Consider the following 25,396-nt stretch of genomic DNA (forward strand, 5'->3'; position numbering starts at 1 on the left):
GTGCCAAATAACATCCTCAGTAAACCAAAGCTTTCCACAGTAAACAGACAGGATCAACAATTGTCTGAAGTCTCTGGCGTAGGAAATTCCGGTCCCTAAGATTGCTGTCATTTTTACAAGCACTCAGCAATGAAGATTAATCACAGCTCTTTATACCTACAGTGTCCTCCCTTCCTGCTGCTCCCATTTTCCCTTGTCAGGCAAGGGTTGGGCTGCTGTTAAATAAAGAAGGATGGTGGTGGGAATGGTGAGGAAATGAGTAAGAAATGAAGAGTTACCAGTTCAGGGCCTCAATCATACAAACATATTTTGTTCTCTTATTCAAATATAGATTTCTATCATCAGAGGTTTCCAATCATGGATTTTGCAGTTTGACAGTTGCTTGTGGTCACCTTTCCCCTTCCCATCACACATTCCTTTTGATTGTGATTTTTAGGTAGCACTGGCACCCCTACCCTACCCCTCTCACCACTAATAGTGTGCCAATTTCCACCCCTCCCCACATCTCTCCACCCCATTTCCTTGACTAAGTACTATCACATACAAACATACCCCCCATGGACCTCCAGGCTCTTTGGTAATGCCCAAGTTGGTCTACAGCTTTAGAGACTAGATTTATTGTCTGTCTCAATGTTTAACCTTACCCACCACAGTTAGGATCTAATAGAAGACCTGCTGGTTTTACTGGAGTTATCTGGGTCACAAAACTGTTTTTTAATTGTGCAAAGCTAACAAATGATACAAATCCTTGGACTCTGATAAAAGCCAACAAAGCTGCCTGAATATAGATATATACAGAATGGAGCAAAAGTTTGTTTACAGTTGTTTGTATGGAATAAATACAATAATTAATAGATAATAACACAAGAATAAACTCTGTGTTTTGCTTCTTCACAACTGTAAACCTACTTTTTTATTCTGTTTTATTCAATGGTTCCTCTGAAGAAAATGCTCCTATGTGAAAAAGTGTTGCAGTCATATTGAACTAAAATCAACATGTAAGCAAATTCAACATACTAAAAAAGGGCTACTAATAGGTAAATTCTCATTTAACTATAATTTATGATAAGTGGAACATTTTAATGCACCAGAGACTATTAGACATTAAAGCTTGCATAACTTTGATTTGATGATTTAACATGAAAGAAAGGCAACTTGTTTTTGCCATCTATTTCCAGTCAGTGCAGAATCCCCAGTGGTTTTGAATTGCTGAAATGTTCTCTGCTTTAGAGATGAACCTTTTGCATGGGGAGATGAAACCGATTTCCTCCCTATGACCTGGTTCCCTGCAGGGAGTGACTGAGAAGCTCTGAGACTAGGACAAGGATCTGGTCCTCAGGTGCCAGTGACACAGCCCATTTATAGTCACTGTCAAGTTGCCAACATCTTCTGGTCATTAGGAGGCACAGTGTAACTTGTGAGAACTCTATGAGTCACCAAAGAATTTTCAGGGGCAAAGGAAGATGGGGGAACATCTGTCCAGGTGGCAGAGGGTATGAGGTGTAAGCCAATGAAATGTGGGGGTGATTTGGGGTCACTGTTTCCACCTATGCATTGACCATAAGAATTGACTCAGCTACTCTGACTAAAGAGCTATTTTCTTCAACACTTGCTGAATCAACTATGTCTATTGAGTATTCACTATCTACTCTATCTATTTGCAGGGAATACAGCAGTATATAAAACAATAATAAGACTAAGAACAGCCTGTTCTTGTGGAGTATATATTGTACTATAATAAAAAAAAATTAAAATATATAGCATGTTAGGTGGTGGTAAGAGATACAAAAACACTATTGGAAAGGAGAATGGAGAGTGCCAGGATGAGGGTATAATGACAGTATTAAACAGAAAGCCTCCTTGAGAGGGGACATGTGGACAGAGAGCTGAAGGTTAGAGAGGGAACTCTATGAGTATCTAGAGGAGAGAGGTTTCTAGTTGGAGGAAATACTAAGCGCAATTGTGAAAATACTTGATTGTTGGAGTTGTAGCAAGGAAATCAGTCTTGCTATCATGGCACTAGAAAGGGACAGTAAAGGAAGATGACATCCAAGTGGTGATCTGGTGGGGAGGATGTTAATCATGAAGGAATCGGACCCTTTTAAGGAACTGGCTTTTATCCAAGTGAAATAGGTGCTGGAGAGAAAGTGATATGTGCTCAGATTTTACATATATTTTGAAGGTGGAGGAAACAAGATTGCCTGACAGATTTAATGTTGTTAAAGAAAAATGAGTCAGGGATAATTCCAAGATATATAGCCTGAGCCTCAGGAGAAAACAGACTTGTCATTTTCTGATATTGCGAAAACTTGAGAAGGAGCAGGTTCAAGGAGCAGAGACAAGAGTCTGGTTTTTAAAATCTTCCATTGGAGGTGTCCATTAGATATACAAGTTGAGGTGTAGAGTAAGCAGCTGTTTAAAATGGGGAGAGAGGTCTGAGCTACAGATGGAAAATTGGGATTTATTAGGTTGTAGACAGTATGTGATGCCATGAGCTGGAAGAGATCACCAAGGGAGTAAATATAAATGGAGACGAGAGAAGAGGAGCTACAAGATGAAGCCATGTGGGTACTCCAACATAGAAACCAGGAGATGAAGAAGTAAAGCAAAGGAAACTGAATAGCCTCTGTATTAGGAGCAAAATCAGGAATAATTAATATTCTGGATGAGCAGTAGCAAAAGTATTTCAAAGGGAAGAGAGTGATCAACAATCCAATGCTATTGGTAGGTCAAAGAAAATGAGGCCTCTGACTTGACCATTGGATTTTAGCAACATGGAGATCACTTCCAGCTTCGGCAAAAGTTATTTTAGTGTAGGGTGGGAGGGTAGGTGTGAGTGTTATGGATTCAAGAGAAAATAGAAATGTTAATTGGAGACAGTGAGCATAGACAACTCTGGTTAAGATTACAAATTCGGTAGCTAGACTGCTTGAGTGTGAATCTGGAGCCCTCCAATTCCCAAATGTGAGATATTGGGCAAGTTATGTAACTTCCCTGAGCCTTGACTTCTCCAACTATAAAATGGGGACATAGTATATACCTCACAGGGTTATTGTAAAATATGATATTTATAAAATGCTTAAATGAGATGCTCAGTAAGTGTTAACTAAAACAGTCTTTATTATCACTTCTCTTAATCCTTAAAAAGATAAAGCCTTTGTGAACAAGTTCTATTATCAGTTCTGGAGACTAAAATAACAAAAACTGTTGTTTGAGCAACTATGATGAAAATGCTGCCAACCTTGACCTACTCTCAAATGGCTTTATGACAGATTTGGATTGAACCACCTCAGGGGAGTGTCATGTTTCATTTTCCACATCGTGTGAGGTCCTGGTGTAATAAAAACACAGTCTAGTGATCCGGAGTACTTAATGAATTTAAGGTTTTCCACACACTAATATTCTTTAACTCTGAAAGACCGTCCCCAAAAGATTTTTTTTTCTGATCCCATTAGCTTCAGTGGTGTTCACATAAAGTACTTTGAAATGTATAAATTCAAAATGTGAAGGCATTGATATTTCTATGCAACAAAACAGTTCATCTGGCATTCTGTCAAACAGACATCTTTGTCAACGAACACTTCTGCAATACAATAAAAATTGACATTTGTGTAATGGTCTTGAAGCATTTTATGATTATGATTACTATACTTCTAATATTGTGTATATTTTATTACATCCCAATTGGAAATTCAATTATAACATAGATGGTAATAATTGAAACACTTCATTAAAACAGTAACTAGAATATTCCACTTCCCAATCACATTGGAGAATACAGACTTTACTGTAAATGTGTTGCTCTTCTTTTTATCTTGAGGACATCCAAGTTAAATGATAAGAGAACAATAAAAATAGTTACATAGAGAAAGCAGAAATGAGGTGCTGATATAGTCACACTCACTAGCCATGTGGCCTAAGATAAGTTGTTTAAGTTCTCTTGCTTCTACTTCCTCATCTGTGAAAAAGAGACAATGATACCCCTCATCATAGGGTCATTGTGAGTTTTAAACAAGAAACTCCATGCAGAGAATTTAGCAGAGAGCCTGGTAGAAGACAAGTAAATGTTATACACACTGTTATCATCGGTATTATTGCTGCTATTGCATTTATTCTATGGTGAGGACCTAATAAGAGAACACTAGACCAAAGACTGAGTAATTCAAAGCTATCAAATATGCATTAGGTTGGCCTCATGTGTTAATTAAGGCTTGAGTTAATATAGAAATTTGGATTCACCATTGTTTTTGTGAGGAAGTCTCAATTAATTATAGGAGCTCAATAAACACACATGGCATGTGGTATACTGTTATGGATTTATTCCAGATAGATGGCCTTTGGGGTGGGGCTGGGAGAAACAGTCTCTACTTTCATGACTAGGCTCCTGCAACAGCAGCCACAGCCGCTATCAGCTTCCAGAGACATTCACACAGCTTCCTAAATGACTGCACCCTCCCCAAGTGACAGGGGGACAAATGGCTGTATAATCTCACCACACCTCTCCCCTTCCCATCTCCTCCACCCTCCCACCGCCCAGCAGGCACGTGCCTGCAATGAGCTGCCTGCCTCGCTGGGATCCTGGGCTCCATTAATAAGCCCTGCAAGGCTGATAATTGGGGATTTGTGGAGCCTGCAGTCTTTCAATAAGCCAGGTTGTTATGGAAACCAGAGGCAGACCTCCATGTCTATAGTATTGATCCTAAAAAAAATAAATAAAATAAAATAAAAGTGGGCGTTGGAAAGGATCATGTCAATCCATCCTCTCCACTTCCCCCATCATTTTATTTTAGAAGCTCACCTCCAATTTGCACACATGAGAATTCACAACTCTTCTCTGTCTTGGTTTTCCCACTCAGCACTTCCTTACTCCTTTCTTAATTACAGCTGAATGATTTTTCACCTCCAGCAAAGAAAATGAGTTGAGCAGGGCACTATAGGAACACCAGAGTAGACACTCTAAATCTAATTTAATACCATGGCATTAATTCTGATTACTTACACCAAGAATTTAGCAATGAATATCAATGTGTTTTCCCCACCATTAAAATAACAATAACGGAACAGGATTAAAAAAAGGCCTCAGAGTCTCTTACCAGCCTCTCAAGAGGTATTGTTCTATAGCATGATGGCCACCACCCATGATGAGTCACGGTTTTGTGTTCAATGAAAGGAGTGTCCTGCTTTCAAACTGACAGAGTAAAGGTGACAGTTTTCTTGGAATGCTTTAAAAATTTAAGTGACAGCGCCGTCCTTACAATAAAAATCCGATTACTCCATCTGGTTGATAAAGCCAGGCATGATGGCAGAGCATCGCTGGCCTGGAGGCTTGTAAACAACACTAAATGGTTCCAGCCTAGAGGCTGCTGTGGGCCCAGAAACACAGGACTCAGCCCCTGCACTGCAGACCAGGACACCATTGTTTCCTGCAAAACTTCCCATCTCTTTCCAGTAGAGGGCACCAGTGTAATTCCATTCCCAGCTGTGGAGCCTGGGTGGAAGGCTAAATCAGGAAGAAATGACTCCAGGCAAGTGATAGGAGTGGTGACAGGGAAGAAACAACCTATTGTGATTGTTCTACTTTTAAGCTTTCCTGAAATTAATTTTTATTTTTCAGTTCTTCCAAAATGACTAAAAACTGAGCCACAATACTGTTTATTGAAGTTGCTTTATTGAATAATCTAATACTATTGTTAGTCTTTGAGCTGAATTAGTAAGTGTGGATTGTGCTGTGTGTACTCCTTATAGAGACAACAGACTCTTTCTTGGAGCAAGAATAATGTAATAAAGTAAGAACTTCAACCTACCTCTATTCACTACTGTACTAAGAGTGAAGTCTCTGATCACGTCAAGGCTTTTAGTAAGAGGATCCAGGATACCCCACCTTCCCCACACTAACACCTGTTACGAGGGCCAGTATTCTCACCAACACTCCAATGTGATGCTCATTGCCTTCCTTTGGACCTTACCTCCATCCGTCTGAATTCCTTCTCTGCAGTTATAGACTACAGCTTGCAAGGAGGCATGCACTTACATTGTTCCTCACTTGACTGGTCCTGGATTTTTTTTTAAGACCTTTGTTTTTTTTCCCCTCAACTAGATTGTAATTTCCAGGACCTCAGATAGTCACTTTTATACTTCTATATCCTTCACAGTGCCTAGTGCAGAATGAAAATAATATACACTAATAAATTAATTAATTGGGTAGCAGTTGTTGGGACATTTGGGTTTTAACTACTCTACTCTGATAGTAACTCATTGTGCAACTATGGACAGAACATGCAGCCTGAACCCCTGAGTATGTCTCATCTTTTCATTAAAACCCACACCTACACAAGCTCTCCTAGAAATTATTCGAGTACAGTGGAGCTTAGTCTATTTGTGTCATGATCCCAGTTGAGTATCTGATGAAATACAAGGACATGAGAATGTCATCCATATATACACACAGCATAACACATTGCAAAAGATTTTAGGTACTAAGGACCCCCCTGAAGCCCACTCAGTGCCCAGGTCTAGGTGATTTTTAAGTTTTGTTTTAGGTTTGAAACTGTAAGATGGAACCACGATAGGACAGTTGATAGCTGATATGTACCTAGAAAGAGTGTATTAGCTGTCTCCCTTAGGGGACCCCCACATTTTCTACTGAATCCTTAGATCGCAGTTTCTGAGGGACCAATTACCTGGAGCCTGAATTAATCCTACCATCACTACCTGGTAGCCTTGGCTGACTTCCAGACTCAATCATTACTGATCATGTAAGAACTTGGTAATCTTGCTGAACTACAAAGTAAGCCAAATAGCATAGTCTCTATCTCCCAGAAGAGACTGTATATCATTATGTCTTTCCTGATGGCCATAAAGCGCATCCTATCTGCACATTAATTTCCTTTATAAAATGTTTCCCAAGAGCTTCAGTTGAAAGGAACAAGAAGCAAGGGTGACTTTCTACTAGGCACTTACTATGTGTTCAATAAAACACAACAGTAGGCACTTTACATGTGACCTAGTTAATCCTAACCAACCACCATCAAGTTCAGCAATAAGGATATTATGGTATGACAAAACTGAGAGCATAGAGCTGGTTAAGGAGTGGACCTCTGATTCAAACAAAGGCAGGTTCAGTTCCAACACCTGCGATGCTTCCTTGCACTGCAGGCCTCCAAGGAAGAGTGTTAGCTAAATCGATGGCTGCTGTAAGTCTCTGTCTATGGTTGCAGTATCCATAAGTAATGCGCTTTTCTTTTGTAGTACTTTATGCTCTTTGAAATACTTCACCTTGGACCACCAAAATTTTAGAAAAACAAAAAGGTTCTCTTTATTTACTGGATGAAAGATTCTCTTCCACTATTTTACCTATGGCAAAGTGACAGACTGTCCTTGCTTTCACTATCTCTAATTTGAAGATCTGCCCAGAGGATCTCCATATCGGGAGAGGACTACTTACTTCAGGTTATCAGAAGAAAAGTAAAAGCAAAATGATGTTTATTGAGAACCTACGCTGTACCTGGTTATTTAAATATGTTACATTATTAAATTCTGACAACAGTTGTTCGAAGGTAGCATTATTATTTCCATATTATGAATGAAGATCTTGGGGGCTCAACAAATTATAAAAGCCATACAGGGAGAAGCCTGACATTGAACTCGAGGACTGTCCAGTTTCAATACTGCTTCTATATGAGGTGTTCTAAGTGAAAAGAAAAAAAAAAAGAAGCTTCTGAACTGTGCCTTGAATTCATAATGTATCTGCATGAAAACAGACCTACATTTAAACTCCAGGGATAATGAAGCTTAACTTTTCTTTCAACTTTTCCTTTTCTGCCTGGAAGCACGCAGAGGCAGTCTCTCATCTCTTGGTTTGTGGAGGCAGCACTGACTGGGGATTATGCTGCCAAGGGCTCTAACAATAGTGAGCCTGGTGTGTGTGTGCGGGGGTGTGTGTGTGTGGGGGGGGGTCTCTCCTTGGGGAGCTGGGACCCATCTGCCACTTGGACCTGCTCAGAGACAGAAAATCTATTTGCCAGGAGCCCTTTGCAGCCTGCTATTTGTGAAGTCAAGAACAGAGAGTGCTAGAGATGGAAGACACCTAATAAACCATATCCTTGTACCAGAGAGGGAGGAAAATTTGTCCTGCCCATGCCACACAGTCTGTCAGCAGCAGAGCTGCAGGGAACCCACTTGGTGCCCAGCTCAGTGCCTTTCCTCTGCTCTGCACTGGTCCCCCAAAGTCCTGCTTCACCCATTCTTTCTCCTCTAACTCCCTTCTGTTTCTTTCCTACCTTCTTGTCTTTCTCTACTTCCTTCCTTATTCTTTCTACCTCCTCTAATGCTTCCATTTCTGATCCCCTTTTACTTTTCATCTCCCTCTATTTTCTCCTATTTTCTTCCCCATTCTTTTTTCTTTCTACTCCCCGTTTCCTCTTCCTTCATTGAAGAGTCCTCACCCACATCCCACCTGATTCTCGCTGGGGGCTCAAACTTCTTTTCACGCTCTGTCCAGTTTTCCTTTTGGGCCAAACATCCACATCTAGACTCAGAGTGTCTGGGTGCCAGGATGATGTTTAGAAGCAGGTCCCGGAGAAGAGGTTGCTAATCTGTAAAGCCTAGGAGAGTGAGGCTGTACGCAATAAAAATGAATAGTTGCCTGAAAAATTCTTAGCTCCTTTAATGGTCTTTAAATTGGAAAAAAAATAAAATGATTCTTTTCCTTTATCCAACTGCTTATGAAGAAAAATCTCTCCATAAGTGAAATTCGTATTATTAGTCAATTAGTGGACGTTCACTGAGGTCTATCTGCGTGATGGTCTCCATTCTGAGCACTGTGTGTGCTTGCTGGGCTAAAGGATACCAAGCCTCTACTTATATAAAAAAAAAAAAGTTGTTAATTTTTAGAGAGAGAGGAAGGAAGAAGAGAGAGAGAGAGAGAGAGAGAGAGAGAGAGAGAGAGAGAGAGAGAAACATTGATGGGTTGCCTTCTTGTGTGCCCCCTACTGGGGATGAAGCCTGAAACCTGGGAATGTGCTGTGAGCAGGAATCTAACCAAGAACCTCTCAGTGCATGGGATAATGCTCAAACAACTGAGCCACACTGGCCAGGGCCCAAGCCCCTGCTTTTAAGAAATGGAAAATCTAGTAAGAAATAAATAAGTTATTTTAGAGAGATAAATACAGTCATTTTAGGCACTGAGAGTGATATAAATAAAAGAAACATGTCAAAGTGATTGGGTTGGGAGGGGCAGTGCAGTTCTGCGTAGATGGTCAGGGAAATCTTCTGTGAGCAAATGACATCCAAATGGAGATCTCAGTGCTAAGAGGCAGCTGTGGGACAATCAAAGGAGAAAGCAAATGCAAAGGCCCTAAGGTAGGAACAAGCTGAGTGTGTTCCAGAGTCTTAAAGAAAGAGTATGGATGGCTAGAGAAGAGTAAAGAAGGTCAGAGCAGAAGGACATAGGCTCGGAGAGATAAGCAGAAGTCAGATCAGATGCAGCCTTGTGGCCATGGTAATAATTCAGATTTCATTAGTGATCAAAAATAAGCATTAGGAGGTTTAATGTAGGGTATTTATTTGGAGAGACATGACTGTGTAGCTTTTCGTGAGTGGTCTTCAGAGTAGTCGATTAGAAATTAAAAGAATTAGTGGCAGCCTCCCAAACCCTAAGCCTAAGATTACAATGAGATTATTGGATCTACTTCTTTTACCCCAGTGGGCTGCTTCACATGATGGTCATCATTCAAGTGACATTTTGGATGCCAATGTCTGGAGTTAAGGAAGACCTGGCCCCATTGCCCATGGGTGTTTTCCTTTCAGGCATCCTTTAGACCGGAACAAACAGCTTTCACCCACTGGGGCTGAGGAATGGGAGAAAGGAAGAGGGCAGTTTTTGGAATTCTTGAGACAGATTTTGGGCTTTAACATTCTAGAAGTCTTATTTTTGTGGATATTTCAAAGTTACATTGATAGAATTGCTTAAGTGGTATCTCATCAGAGAGAATGTTTTGTTTATTCAATTGTGTTGCAAATTGGAGTCGAACTAAACAAAATTATAGCATTATTAGTGCTTCTTTTTCCTAATGACTCAGAAGTCATAGATGTAGTAATTTTACTTAGCTTTGATTAGTAACCCCAAATGAGTCACTTAACTTCCATTTACTTATAATTTGTTGTACTCTAAGAAAATTCTTTGAATTTGGATAATTCCTATAATATTACTGGGAGGATTATCTGTTTGCAAAGAATAAACAATTCCAGCTAAGTATACAGTGCACACCTGAATGAAAATATGAGTTCTGAATTATCTTCAGTTAAGTTTTAATCATGCCAAAATTCAAGGACTTTTGATAATGGCCATAACTTACTTTAAAAAATTACTTAAGGACAGTAATTTTCAATTATTATTCATTAAAATGTCAAAGTTTTATCAAGATTTAGAAATAGTCATGGAGGGAACAGAGGACTGTGTGAGTGTGGAGGACCGTATCTCAGCCAGCCTGGCCTCTGAAGACAACCCAATACCCACAAGCCACTTCTGAGGCACCTGGAATGCCAGGGCTCCAAGGAACATAATTCAAAATTCACTGACTTGGGGGTTTAAAACAAGGCTTTAGGAAATAAAATTTCCTTGGTGTCCTGCATAATAAAAGCCTAATATGCAAATCAACTGAATGGCAGAACGACTGGTGGAATGACTGGTCACTATAATGTGCACTAACCACCAGCAGACAGATGCTCAATGCAGGAGCTGCCTTCAGCCTGCAGGCCCCAGGCCAGCCAAGGCAGTGCGAGGGGGGGCCCTCGATCGCCCTGCTGGTTGCCCCACAGATTGGCCCTGATCGCCGGCCAGGCCTAGAGACCCTACTCATGCACAAATTTCGTGCACTGGGCCTCTAGTTATAGTTGTAAAATATTTTCATAAAATAAATTTTGCATGGCTTTAATATTGTATGGAACCAAAATAAAATAGAACATTGTTTAATGGACCTAGCACCATGGTTAGCAGTTACTCAGACCACTATCTGTGATTAAACAACTGGACTATAATATGGGGAGAGAGGGATTTGTCAACCTTTGAAATGATACACATAATCTACTTTAATCAATATGACTGCAGTGAGTTTTCCGTACTCACTCTGACAACCAGCTGCAGTGAGTGCAAGGAACAGATTTGGACCTGACAGTATTTGCTGGCCATGTGTAGAAAGTCATTAACACAAAAATTGCTTACATTTTCCTTTCAAACTGTACTTCACAGCCCAGAGTAATTCCATTTAGAGGGAGAGATAGAAACAGAGTAGAGGGAGCTCTGGGCCTCTCTAGTCATCTCCATTTTCCCCTGCCATTCTCAACCAGATCAGCTTTCTTTTGGAAATTAGTATATATAGCAGGGTGGGCAAAAGTAGGTTAAATTACTAGCCATCATTACCTAAAAGATAAACCGTAAGGATACAAAATAATAGCAACAATAATGATAAGCTAAGTAATACTGTATTTAATAAATAATAACACAAGTATAAACTTTCACATAGTCACAACTGTAAACCTACTCTTGCCCATCCCTGTTCATATATTTGAAAGTCACTTTTTGAATAAATGTACCCAGGTTGAGAATTATAAAAACTTTTTATCCCACCCTCTCTGAATTCACTGTTTCTTGATGCTCCTCCTAGAATCAAAAGCATCATTCTTGCTGAAAGTAATTAGGATAAAAGAGTCAGCCCTTCCTCTACATTAGAGGTTTAAAAAGTCAGCCATGCTCAAAATTCAATCCAACCCTGAATTCATCTCTGAAAAAATGAAAAAGCCTCCTTGAAAAGATGCAGCTCAGATCACACTTTTAAGTACAATATATTCATCCCTTTAGGGGAAATTATTTTCCTAATTGAATAGCAGGTACAATTCCAAATTTTACCCTTCTCTTTAACTTTTAATAAATGTCCAATGCAGAATAGAAATCACTCCACATGTTAAAACTAGTTCTCAAGGTTTCACATGCATATGTCTATAAGTGAATGAGTGTAATAAATAGATAGTTTTGTACTTCTATACTGATATATTGTTTAGGAGCTGATAATTACTGTTCCAGTATTTTAGTTACCAAAAGTAAAGTTCATTAGATTATTATATTACACTGATTTGGGGTATGATGAGCTGGCTCCCATTGGCTACTGAGCACAAGTTATCTGTGTGTTCAGTGACAACTCACTGGTAGTGTGAAATCAGCCATGGGAATATTTATGCCATAAATATTGACAAACACTATAAATCAGGGCTTTTTAAGTTTTAGGGGGTTTTTTGTGGATTTTTTTTTGGGGGGGAGAGCCAATTTACCAACACACCATTACAGATATCTGATAAAACCATCTATACTAATAAAAGAGTAATATGCTAATTAGACTGGGTATCTTCCGGACATCCTTCCAGACGAAGCCACGGTGACAGGGGCCAAGGCAGAGGGGGTTAGGGGCAATCAAGCTGGCAGGGGAGAGTAGTTAGGGGGTGATCAGGCTGGCAGGGGAGATCAGTTAGGGGGTGATCAGGCTGGCAGGGTAGCAGTTAGGGGCATAGGGCCGGCAGGCAGAGGTGGTTAGGAGTGATCAGATAGGCAGGCAGGCGAGCAGTTAGGAGCCAGTGGTCCTGGATTGAGAGAGGGATGTCTGACTGCCAGTTTAGGCCCTATCCTCGTGGGATCGGGCCTAAAATGGCAGTCAGACATCCCCTAAGGGGTTGGACATTCCCTGAGAGGTCCCAGATTGGAGAGGGTGCAGGCCAGGCTGAGGGACCCCCTCACCCCCTGTGCACGAATTTCGTGCACATGGCTTCTAGTCAATTATAATGGTTTATTTTTTTATATTGTAACATATATCGATGTTCAATCATCATGCACCTCAGTGCAGATGGCCAGACAATTACTAAAATGAGTACAGGGAGAGACTAAGGGAGAGAAATATTATTCTATACTACCTAAAATGTGATAAATGTTCATTCTAACTCATATTTCAAGCTAACCCTGGGATAGAAACTCCTGATGTGATAAACATGCAACCAGAGTCACAGCCTAAACTTGAACATGAAAAACAATTTCTTCATTTGTTGATTGCTACTCTTGCAAAAATTTGTTTCATTGGCATATTAGGAAAATAGAGAAGAGTTTCTCCTCATAGAAGTTCAAAAGTAATATGTAATTTGACAACTGCACCAACCTTGTATCCAGACCATAGTCAATGTCCTACAAATACAGTGGTACATCTTTTATTATTATCATTATTTGTTGTTCCATTTATTTATGCAGTCATTGGTTGATTCTTGTATGTGCCTTGACCAGGGATTGAACCTGCAACTCTGGCACATCAGGATGATGCTCCAACCAACCGAGCTACCAGGCCAAGGCCACAGTGGTTCATCTTAACTGCCTGCTTTTCTGCTGGGGTGAAAAGCATAAATGTTAATTAGAAAGTGGCAGGGTTTTGCTTCATTTTTTACTTTCTGTTTTTTCTTTTTTAAAAAAAATATTGGCAAGAAAAGGATACTGACTTGTACCTTCCAATGAAAGCCAGTTTTTCCTATCAAGCTATTATAGTTAAATCATCCATATTAAAGAAGAAGGTAAAAGGGAAACAGAAATCTTTCACTGCTGCTCTTCTTTCTAAAAGGATCTGGTTATAACACGGGGGGAAATGCTGTAGCCACATTGCTGAACTCTGGCTTTCTTAGCCCTTACATTGGACTGGAGACAGTTTCACAAAGTGGGGCCCTGTCTATCTTTTTATCAAATACATGATAAGTTGCTTCAATTTATAGTTTATATGTGGGGGAAAAACCTGTTCAACCTCCCACCACAATGTCCTCTATGGTCTGTAGTCTGAACGACTCACAAACTGTACACAAATTATGTTTCTACCACTGTGGGAAAGGAGAAGAGGCAACAGAAACAGGAAAGCCTATTTTCTGGTCTCTATCCCAACACCGTTGGTCTGGAAACATATTAACAATTCATCCTATAGTGGGGCACAGCAGGTTCAGGAGACTCTTACAACCTTGTAAGGATTACTTAAACATGTCAGATGAGGAAAAAGAGCCAAGGAACCTGGCAGATCCTTCCTTCCCTGGGTGTATCTGTCACACACTGGCAAGAGCCACACACACAGGTCATTCATGGAGCTGGAATGAAATTAATCACCTGCTTTCAGAAGGGAGCAGCTTTGGTTTCCTCTAGTTTTCAATATGTTTCTCAACATAATGCAAAATGCTCACATTGGTCTACGAAGCTCTAAGTGGCTGGAAATCTGGCTACCTCAAGCATGACAAATACCCCTGAGCAACCACAGCACTTTCCAGTGAGCTTCTGTACTCAGCTTCTGAAATAGCAAAAAGGTGGACAGCAGCAAAATTTTCTGTTTGAGCAAGTGTCTGCCTCACCTCATCACTCAGAATCTGCAATTAAAGGTAAAAGGTGTCATAACATTGGCATTGTTGAGATTCTTTGTCCAGCATTTAACTCAAAGAACTCAAGTGATTTGCCTGTCCAAAGTCTAAAGGCTAGAATCTACTCTCTTGGACTTTCTCTACTGTAATAACATTTGTTCATTTTTTCTTAACTCATTTATCAGGTATTTACTATCTCCAATTTCCCACTCATTGCTATAGGTGTAAGGATTCAATAATAAGCAAAATATAGCATGGAGCTACTTTTTTGACTGAGGGTTAATTTTCAATGGCTGCTGCTGAATTGTGATGAATTAAGTTATTTGTATGTTAATTTGAATTTTTTTTATTTTAGTAAAAGGTATTCCTGTTCATTAGATACATCTTGTCCTTTAAGACTCAGTTCAGGTAACCTCTACACCAAAAATTCTTCCTGTACCATTTTCCATTAATTAGCCTAAGAAAGATTTTAATTTTCAGACACTATAAATTTCATCATAGATAACTTTAGTCTCAACTTCTAATGCTCCCCATCTCACTGTAGATTTACAAACAAAGCTGGCCTGAAATCATCATCAGAATCTGAATAAGAGCCCAACTCTCTTAATTTTAGGTGGTGTTTAGTCTTTTATGCTGAAAATACAGAGCATTTGCATTATATGCATCCTATAAGATGTTGGGTCTATTAAAAGCATGATACCATTCATTATCCTTATGAAAACAATTTATGGGCAATTCTTTTTAGGAAGCCCAGAAGTAAATTATTTGCTTACAGAGCCAAGTTTCTTTGCTGTCAGATCAATGACTGGCTAAAGATTTTTTAAAGAAGGAAGGGATTTAAATTTTCTTGATTATATGAATTGGTTTGAGGTTCAACATCTAACTCAGTCATTTTTTTATGGCACAAAATTTATACATGACTAAGAGAACTGGCAAAACTTACACATCCTTTCAAACCTTCCTTTCCTCCTATGCATGCTGTAAACCATATAATCTTGGGAGGTCTTCAAGGGCTCAGGTCTTGTAGCTTTAAACAGCATCATTGGCTTCCTTCTTTCCTTCCTTTTATGTATGGTTATAGAAAGCTTTTCATTGTTTATTTAATGAAGCTATCATTACCTGAACAAAATAAAAGTGATGACCACTCAATGCTTTTAGTCCATTAGATTGAGTGCTCTGCTTTCTCCCCATGTTTAGCCAAATGGACTGACTGTGTAACACTTGCTACTCTTGGTTCTTTCTCCTCCTCCTTTTAGTCCTTGTGGGATTGTGTGTGTGTACATGTGTGTGGAGTGGAGAGAAAAAAAATTTGATGAGTATGCATTAGTATCTGAAACATATTCTGCATTTTAAGAAATATTGTTTGATTTTTCAGTTCTAAATATAGTTTTCTCACTTAAAAAATGGAGGAGTCACTTATATGTCTTCCTGTTTACTTTCTTCTTTATAAGATAACTAGAGGCCCAGTGCACAAAATTCGTGCATGGGGTCGGGGGTGGAAGTGTGTGACCCTCAGCCCAGTCTGCACCCTCTCCAATCTGGGACTCCTTGAAGGATGTCTAACTCACAATCCAGGAATGCTGGCTCCCAACCACTCACCTGCCTGCCTGCCTGCCTGCCTGATTGCCTCTAACCACTTCTGCCTGACAGCCCGATCAACCCCTAGCCACTCCCCTGCCAGCCAGATCTATGCCTAACTGCTCTCCTGCCAGCCCAATCACCCCCAACTGCCCTCCTCTGCCGGCCCGGTCACCCCTAACTGCCCTCCTCTTCCGGCCTGATCGCCCCCAACTGACCTCCCTTTAAGGCCTGGTCCCTCCCAACTGCCCTCCCCTGCTGGCCTGATCACCCACAACTGCCCTCCCCTGCCAGCCATCTTGTGGTGGCCATCTTTGACCACATGGGGGCGGCCATCTTGTGTGTTGGAGTGTTGGTCAATTTGCAGATTACTCTTTCATTAGATAGTAGTTATTTAATATGAGCTTTGAAAGAAATGGATCAAAGGCCCCATGATATGATTTCTTGACTCTAAAATACATCTCCTCTAAGCTTTTGTCTCCTAAGCATTTCTTAATTTAGACAGTGATTGCTCTTAATCTGCCCTACTAAGTTCATGATATCATTTTAGTTATAAATATAAAGGTGTCAGGGTCCTTTGCAAATGTACTTGCAAAGAAGGGAGGAGGGATATGAAAAAGAATTTTACAAGATAATAATTCCTTTAAGCCAAATTTAGGGTCGGTATCACCTCAAATACATGAAATTACTTTCAACAGATTGATATCTAAAAATTTCAATTTTTAGTTATCCCAACATATTTAATAGAGTCAGTAGTACTCTTCTGAAGAACCATGAATTTCAACTGATCTCTACAGCTTTCTTAGGCCTAGCAAAATAGTACCTGAAGGATTTCCAAACTAAGAACCCATGACTCAGAACTTGTTTAATAGTCCCAATCATTTTGGGGTGATGGGGTTTTGAGGGCATTATGACCAGGAACTATGTTTAGATACTGCAAATGTGAGTCCTTAGTATCCAATTATACATATGAGGGAATGTTCTCAGAACACATGTTGGGGTTCTTAGACAACTCTTGTCTTTACTTCTTCCAGAATAGTACTTGTGGTTTCATAATTCAATGATTGCCTCTATACTCAGGCTGTCAAGGTTTAGCTCCTGGTTCAGCTACTTGCTAGCTATTGACAATGATTAGAAGCCACCATCTCTCTAAACCTCAGATCCCTCATCTGTGAAAAGTGATGGGGAAATTATAGTACTTATACCATAGAGCGGTTATGATGATTAAACGTGATAATCCCCACGTAGCACTTAGCACAGGGCCTGCCACTTAATAAATGCTCATTAAGGACCACCAATTATAGAAACATTGTATTTTAAACCTTGAAAAAAACTTTAAAATCAAACTATTCTAGTCCCTCTTCTTGAAGATGAGACAACTGAGGAGCAGACAGAAGCAGTGACTTACCTAAGATCCCACAGCTGGGTGGAAATATCAAGGTCTCCTTATCCTAGTCCAAGGTTTCTTTCCTCTGCATTATCTTACTGTGCATGCAGGACAGAGAATGCCCGAGGAAAGACCTGATTTATACCTCCCAACAATAATAAAATATATCAGAACTGATAAGATAAACTGCAAGAATTGAGATGAAAACACAACACCTTAAAAGAGAGGTAAAGAACTGCAGGGCTGAAGTTAAGGAGAAGATTTGGAGGTCTACCAATTTGACCCTTGTTTTGTTTGACTGCGCTTGTGGGCACAATACCCGTTTCATTTGCCCATATTCTCAGAATGTAAAAATAGAAAGGAAAATATTATCAAAGGCACTGAATTATTGTCAAGAAAAGCCAATAAAAATGATTACTCTAGCAATATAACAGTGTGCCATAAAAGCCTAATAATCAACAGTATTTAAGCTCCATGCCACTGAGCATCTGACAGAGTGCCCATGTTTTATAGACAGCATTTATGGACTTTTCACAATCCAAATTTTTGCTCTTTATGAGTGGCTTATAAATTTGGGAAGTGGTTAAAACCACATTTCAAATCAAAACCGCCTATGAGGCACCCTGCCAAAGAAGTGTAAATATCTTTGGGAAAGCTAATATCTAACACAGAGCTCGGTGGAAGAGGATCTAGCTTTTGGAGAGATAAAAAAATTATCGTTGGTTACCTTGGCCTTAGAAAAACATTATTCTGGGGAACATAAAGAATTTCCCCAAATACAGAAATGTGGACTAAATATTTCACTTTCTTACAAATAATTATCATTCCAGAAACTATACATTTTGCATTCATTCTTTTGGCTATTAATTTAGCTATAGAGACACACATTATGTAGAAATTTTATAGCATGTATCAAACTGCAAGAAGCGCCATCTCATTCCTATTATGTCCCATAGTGCCTTGGCATAAAGAAGCACTCCGTACCTATTTGCAGAATGTAATTGAGTTGAAATTATTATTGTAAACATTTTCAACATCACTCCTTGAACTTTATCCCAACCCCACTACCAAATGAGAACTCTTTAAGATCAGCCCTATCTTACTTATCTTTATGACCCTGGAGCCCTAGAACAGTAAAAAGTTAATATACATGGGAGAAAAAAAGGAAGGAAGAAGGGGAGAGAGAAAGAGAAGGATGAAGGGAAGGAGGAAGGAAGCAAACAAGGAAGGAGAAAGAGAGGTAGGAACACACTAAGTTAATTTTTCTATTCAGATAATGGCAAATACCATCATTATTAATGATCCCAATTAGAAAGAGGTAATAAAAAAAAGAAAGGGGTAAAGAGATCATGAAAATAAAATACAACCAAGATCAACACAGAAAATCTAGGATAACTTGGGTTACACTTCCTACCAATATCAGTCAAGTACCCCCTGGTAGCCACCCAGTCAGCATCTCTGATTTCTGGCCACTGAGCTGTGTTATCTTGGTAATACTATGGCACTGAATATGCCACAGCAGAAATTTTAGAATTTTCTACTGGAGAAAGTCAATAGGTTACCACGGGTAGAAGAAACATAACAGAATTCCTTCGCTGAGAGCCCAATGGGCACACTGCACTGTTCAGGAGATACCAATGACAATCACTGAAGGCGGCTTGCTGGTTCTCTCCTCATGGCTGCAGGAGGGCAGTGTCCCAGAGGAGCCTTGAACACTCCTCCTCCTACTAAGGAATAATCATCAGGAACACACTGAAACCTTATGGTCATAAGCATGTTGAGAAATGGGCAGGCAGAGTGCCAAAGCAAAGAGAGGGAGATATAGTTGAAGGATTAAAAGAAACCCAACTCCAAAGGTCCTAATGTAAATGGCATCCACCTGTAACAAACCCATAAATAATTTTTAAAGGGGGTAAAATAAACTACATATTTATAATTTATAAAGCATTTATTTATATATTAAAGCAGTGATCAGATTTGGTGTAAAAGTTTTGACCAAATTATTGTCTTGAATTCTCTCTTTTGACTTGTTTTGCCCCAACCCCATTCACTTTCTCAGATTATCTCTCTACACCCCACCAGGCAACCCAAAGTAGGCATCCATTTCCAAACAGGAGAGGCCAATTGGAAATATTGCTATTTTAACCTGGATTGGAAAACAATCCAATGGAAGATAGAAGAAAATGATGTGCAGGGCCCCTGGGAATTTGGGTTCGAGATGCTGTGATAGATCTCCTGTCACCTCTAGTTTCTGTGATTCCATGAAACTTAGCACATCTGGGTAATTTGTGCTTGTCACATACAGCAGGCAAGACTAATAGATACACCAGTCCAAAGAAAACTACAGGCAGCATTTCAGGATCCAACCCAGAGGACACTACTTAGCTGCAGCTCCAAAACAATAATAAATTTGCCTTTTAATTACCCTCAAGTTGAACTTTACCTACACCTTCAATTACTTTTCAATGCACATAATAAAATCAGACCAACTGAGATATTCTTCAGCCAGAACTTATAAAATTTCGGGCAGAGGATGATTTCTATTTGCTTTTTACTGACCAGACACACTTTTAATCAAATATACGTGTAGATTAAGCAAGGTTGCAGGAAGATTATATGAATGAGTGAACAAATGATCTATAATTTAAGTCTAGTCACTTCTCATTTATTCAATATCTGACATTTATTGAGCATGTACTACATAAAATACTTTACTAATTCATTTGGATTATCATAACTTGAAAAAATAATACATGTAAATATTCTTAGGATATATTATATTTTAGACTTTTCATTGATCCAAACAATCATTCTATTAATTCACATCATGATCATATACCTAAAAATCACATCATGTCTTTCTGTCTATGATCACAATTTTAGAAATCCCTGTTTAAAAATATGGTCTGAGCAATGTCAAATATTTTCTATGTTTTAAAAGCGTGATTAATTTCTAAAATGTTTGAAAATATGTAATAAGTAGTCTGTCATATGCAAAATGATTTCCAGCCATCATAACGGAGGCTAAAATCTTCAACCTAAGAAAAGTAGTTAACAGTGGTTTGTTTTTCTGGGTAAAGTAAAACCAACACCATATTCTTTACCACATGCCTTTCCTTGTCCAGGAAAAAAAAAAAAATCCTCTTCTTCTTAACCCCAAAGTCTGGCCCCTGGGGCAGGTATATATTTAGGATAAATATTTAAAATGAATCACTGATAGAAAGAGGCATGCGATATAATAACAATGATAATATAATCTGGCTTCTTCCAGAATTTTGGGGCAAGATAAAAGAGGCAGAACTGAAAATATTTGAATAATCATCTGCCATCTTCCAGTATCTAATTTGGAGGGATGGGAATAAAAGCAAATTTCCAATAATTACTTTTTCAATCTAACAGGCAGATGCCAAACATTTCCCAGAGCATTCTCATGGAGCAGTGTGGGCACAGTGTGGGCCAGTCCAAGTTTGGGTCCTTGGACACATCATGGGTTCAGTCCATGAAATTCTAAAGGAATAAACCCAGTTTTTTAAACTGGTACAGAAACAACTTAACCCATAAGGTCTTTGGGGCTGAAAGGTGTTAATGAGTCATACTTGGCTGAAGAAAGACCATGGAGGCTGTTGGCCTCCTTCAGCACTGTGGGTGGGTGGGGTGAGGGACAGGTCTTAGTCCCCAGGGGCGAAGGTCTGTTAAATTTATCTTGTTTTGGAAATGTTCTATTTCCATTCCGCACAGTCTCTTTGGCAATAATGGTGAAAAACACTCCAATATTCAAGTAAGAGCTTCAAACCAAAGCAAATCCAGAACCTGTTTGTAATCACAGTCAACCCTCAATTATTTATGCATATGGCAGAAAGTAGCATCTTCTATAATAAAATGATAATTGATGTTTAACTTCACAACATGTTCTATATTGGGGTTTTTTTTTCTTTTGTTTTTGGCAACATTAATAGACTTACTTTCCTAATTAGTTTGACCCCGATTACTGTTATAATTAGCATTCTCCGAGCATACGCACACTACTCATCAATTGATGGTGGGGAGAATGCCCAGTAACATATTGTGGGATAAGGGAAAGGTGGTCTGAGATTATGTTTTTGCTGCCGGCAATTCAGAAACTAGATCATCTGAATCAATAAGGAGTTGGCTGTTCTCATAACAGGCACTTCTTAAAGCCAAATAAGCACATTAGTTAATTCCTGTCCATAAAATATATGTGGCCTCAGTAATTACTTATTAAACTAAGTCTATCTTGCACATAGAATATATATTTTTTAAAACTAAGATTATCTAGCTTTCCTGTTTATGCCAGTCCTATTAATAAGGTAATTGCCACATCTTCCTAGTCCTGGCTGCTACCTGCCAGAGTTCTCCTTCAGGCTTGGAGACATTTGGGAATATAAGTGGCCAGAGTTAGTTCTTAGTCCTGCCTCTTTGGGGACTTAAGCATAGCTTTCCTTAATTTCTTGAAAACACCTTCTAGACATTCCCCTCTCCCTTGATGGCCCAGGTGGCCTGGCTTTCCGAAAGGCCCCGGTGGGCTACCCACCCGTGGCCTCTGACCCTCCCAGTAGCTCACCTATCTTGTCCTCGGCTTGGCTGCCCTCCGAAGCCTCCGTGGGAGGCTGGGTTGTTGCCTTGGTGGCAGCATCCTCTGCAGCAGGGGTGGTGGCAGCAGCAGCAGTGACAGCAGCAGGCACATCGGCTTGTTTAGGCTCCTCCTTGGCTGGGGCGGCTTCCGCCTTGGAGGACGGCGAGTTGTCGGTGGGAGCTTTAGCGGCGCTTTCTGTCTCAGCAGAGCCGGCCTTCTCCTCTGAGGGGGCTGGAGCCTGGGGGGCTGCCGGCTCTGCGGCAGCATGAGAGGCGCCCTCCCCCTTCTCCTCCTCGGAGGGCGCTTCTCCTGCTTTCCCGGCCTCCTCAGGCTTGGGGCCAGTGGCCGGGGCCGCTTCAGCGGCAGTGGGACCTTCTCCCTCCTTCTTCTCGGCGCCATCAGCCACAGGGGCGCCATCCTTCTTCTCATTCATTTCGGCCTCAGCGGCTTGGGCATCGCCCTTCTTCTCTCCTTTGAGCTTTTTCCTTGTTATGTGTCCACGGAAGCTAGCCTGAATTTTGGTCGCAGCCTTATGAGCTTTATCTTCTGGTTTGATGCCATCTTGTTCGATCTTTTGGTCATCATCATTTTTTTCAACCTTTTAGGAGAAAAGGGGGGGGGGAAAGGGAGAGATGAATTGATGCTTCTTCCCTTCAGATCATAGCATTTAATATTTATTCAATGATTTGTACTGTGCCAAGCACAGACATCAACAATACTGTGGAAATTCAAATTAAGCCTCCTCTCTCTTCATGGTGGAGAATTGAGTAGAAAACACATTATTTTATGGGAAAACACATCCTTTTGGCCTTGCAGGACCACTGGCATGGATTTATATGTGCTTCCTTCCCCAGCTCCATGTCTCTTCATTGCCAAACTTCAACCAGCCATTCCATGGATGTACCTTGGCTACTCAGATCACATCCACTCTAGGTTTTAATCAAAGTGCTCTGACAGATATTGCTTTATCAGGGTTGCTGAGAGGAACTCTGTGCAAAACTTCACATTTAAAAATATTATGGAAAAGTCTGTGTGTATTGTCCACCCGCCTCCCCAGGATTTCAAGTCTGGTCAAGAAATCAATAGATTCAGGGCAAAGAGTATGGTAGAGGTTTAGACAACAAATTCTATCAGGGTTTTGTACAACTGCAAAGGAGTTCAGGGCTTTGGGGCTTTTGCTTAAAATGTTATAATTCAGAATGCTGGTCACACAATGATGTCTACTTTCCCCTGTGTGTGGTCCAACATTAGTAGTCAACACACCAGATCGCCACAATTTGAAGACAGAAAGTGGCCGTTATTCTTGTTTTTTAAAAAAATGAGAATGAAAAACACCGTTTCCACTTTTGAAAAAGTGGTATATATTCACCAAATCACAATTTCTTATTCCCAAAGCAATTTAAACCTAAAATTAGTTTTATGTTATTACTGATAGAGCCATTCTAGTACTAAAAGCAAGAGACTAAAATACACATTTTTTATCATTTGATACAACATTTACAGCATAGTATGCTGCATATAACTTTTTTCCACAAGGAAATTAAATCAGAGGATAGGCATACAAGGTATATTCATGGGAAGAAATACACAGTATGGGCAGGTACCCAAATTCCATATAGCTCCATTGCTCACCATGGTGCCCCAATGTGGTTGCTTATAGTCTCCGTGCATTCCTTCCTTTAACTCTGGAGCACTGGGGAAATACAACAGTGAACGATGCAGCAACTTTCCTTAAAAAAAACAATAATAGCTCTAGCTGGTTTGTCTCAGTGGATTAAGTGGACGAACAGGTCTCAGGTTTGATTCTGGTCAAGGGCAAATGCCTGGGTTGCGGGCTCAATCCCCAGTGGGAGGGCATGTAGGAGGCAGCTGATCAGTGATTCTCTCTCATCATTGATGTTTCTATCTCTCTCTCCCTTCCTCTCTGAAATCAATAAAGATACATTTAAAATAATAATAGTAAAAGAGTGCTGCCCTAGCCAGTTCTGCTCAGTTGTTAGAGCACCAGCCTACAGACTGAAGGGTCTCAGATTTGATTCTGGTCAAGGACATGTACCTCAGTTGCAGGCTCAATCCCCAGCCTGGTTGGAGTAGGTGCGGGAGGCAACAAAATGATGTCTTTCTCATATTCATGTTTCTCTCTCTCTCTCTCTCTCTCTCTCTCTCTCTCTCTCTCTCTCTCTCTCCCCCTTCTGTTCATTTTCTCTAAAGATCAATGGAAAAAATATCCTTGAGTGTGGATTAACAACAACAAAAAGAGTGCTTATTATGTACTGAGTCCTGTGGTTGGCTTCAATCTTGACTTTGGCCTGACTGTGGCCTTTGCTCTAGTTTAGGAGTAAGCTACAGCAGGCCAACACAGTGGTACGTTTTCCACCTGTCATACCAGCTCTGCCCCAGTGACCTAGATCCAGCTAATCAGGTTGTAGGCCTGTCGGACATAATTTGGACAAACATATGAGCCTGTTGTTAGGTAAGTTCATCAATGTGCAGTGGATATACAAAAGTATTTTTGAAAAGCTATATATGACAGTAAAAGCAGGACTGACAATTTTTCAGTAAAATCCAAGAAACTACTTCTTCCTCAGATAACTGTGTGTATATCCACACAAAGAAAGAAGGACTAAATGAAAAGCACTTTGTACAGGCCTGGCCTGCTCCCTCCTCCAGGGACCATGATGCTGCACTGCTCAGTTCTCTGATGCACTACCGCCTTCCCACTCTCCTGCTGCTCCTGAAGACTCCTACTGGGACACACGGCACAATCTGGGGCACGGGAGCAGCTGTCCCTGCCAGGCGCTCTCTGCTCAGAGATGGAAGCATAACCCTGTTAAATTAACAGTTGTGAATGGAGCATGGAGCCGAGATGCTGTTAATTTATTTTACTCTATCTTGAGTTTTCTGAATGAGGCACCATCTTATATGACAGGACATCTGCACTTGGGCATTGATGCCAAGTGATTCTTTAATACAAATACTGCTCCTTGGGAAGTAGACAAACCAATTATCTCAGAGAGGGCAGGTGTGCAGAAAAGACCCTCTAGTGATTCAAGAAAGCTATAATTTTAGAGCCCTCCCCCCTTTTTTTAGAACATAAATCGAAGGAGATTAAATTCTTGAAAAGCTGGAAAACAATAAAATAAGGAAGCTGGGAATCTGCATGATATAAAGAAAGAAACTTTACGTGGATAAAGGAAGAGCTCTACTCAATCCTTCTGTTCCCACCTCAATTTTTCTGATTATCTGCCACTTTACCTTTCCAAATGATTAGTGTTTAAGCTTCTATACACAGCCTCCATGTTGAAATTATTATTTAGAGAGGCACAGAGTAGACTTGGGTGCCAAGATTGTGGGACCAGTTTCACCTGAACAATCCAGGAGTCTAAGAAACACAAGAGATAAAGGGTAGGCAGGAAGGA

At 40.2% G+C, this 25,396-nt stretch overlaps 1 protein-coding gene across 1 annotated transcript in view; it reads right to left on the reverse strand.

Moving 5' to 3' along the window:
- The window catches only part of GAP43 (growth associated protein 43), a 104,115-nt gene that overhangs the window by 17,061 nt on the left and 61,658 nt on the right, over window positions 1-25,396 (reverse strand). The window contains exon 2 of the mRNA XM_059687785.1: window positions 21,966-22,575. Within this exon, the coding sequence (XP_059543768.1) occupies window positions 21,966-22,575 (610 nt within the window). The remainder of the gene's footprint in view (window positions 1-21,965; window positions 22,576-25,396) is intronic.

Source organism: Myotis daubentonii, chromosome 3 (genome assembly GCF_963259705.1).
Source record: "Myotis daubentonii chromosome 3, mMyoDau2.1, whole genome shotgun sequence".
Taxonomy (NCBI): domain Eukaryota; kingdom Metazoa; phylum Chordata; class Mammalia; order Chiroptera; family Vespertilionidae; genus Myotis; species Myotis daubentonii.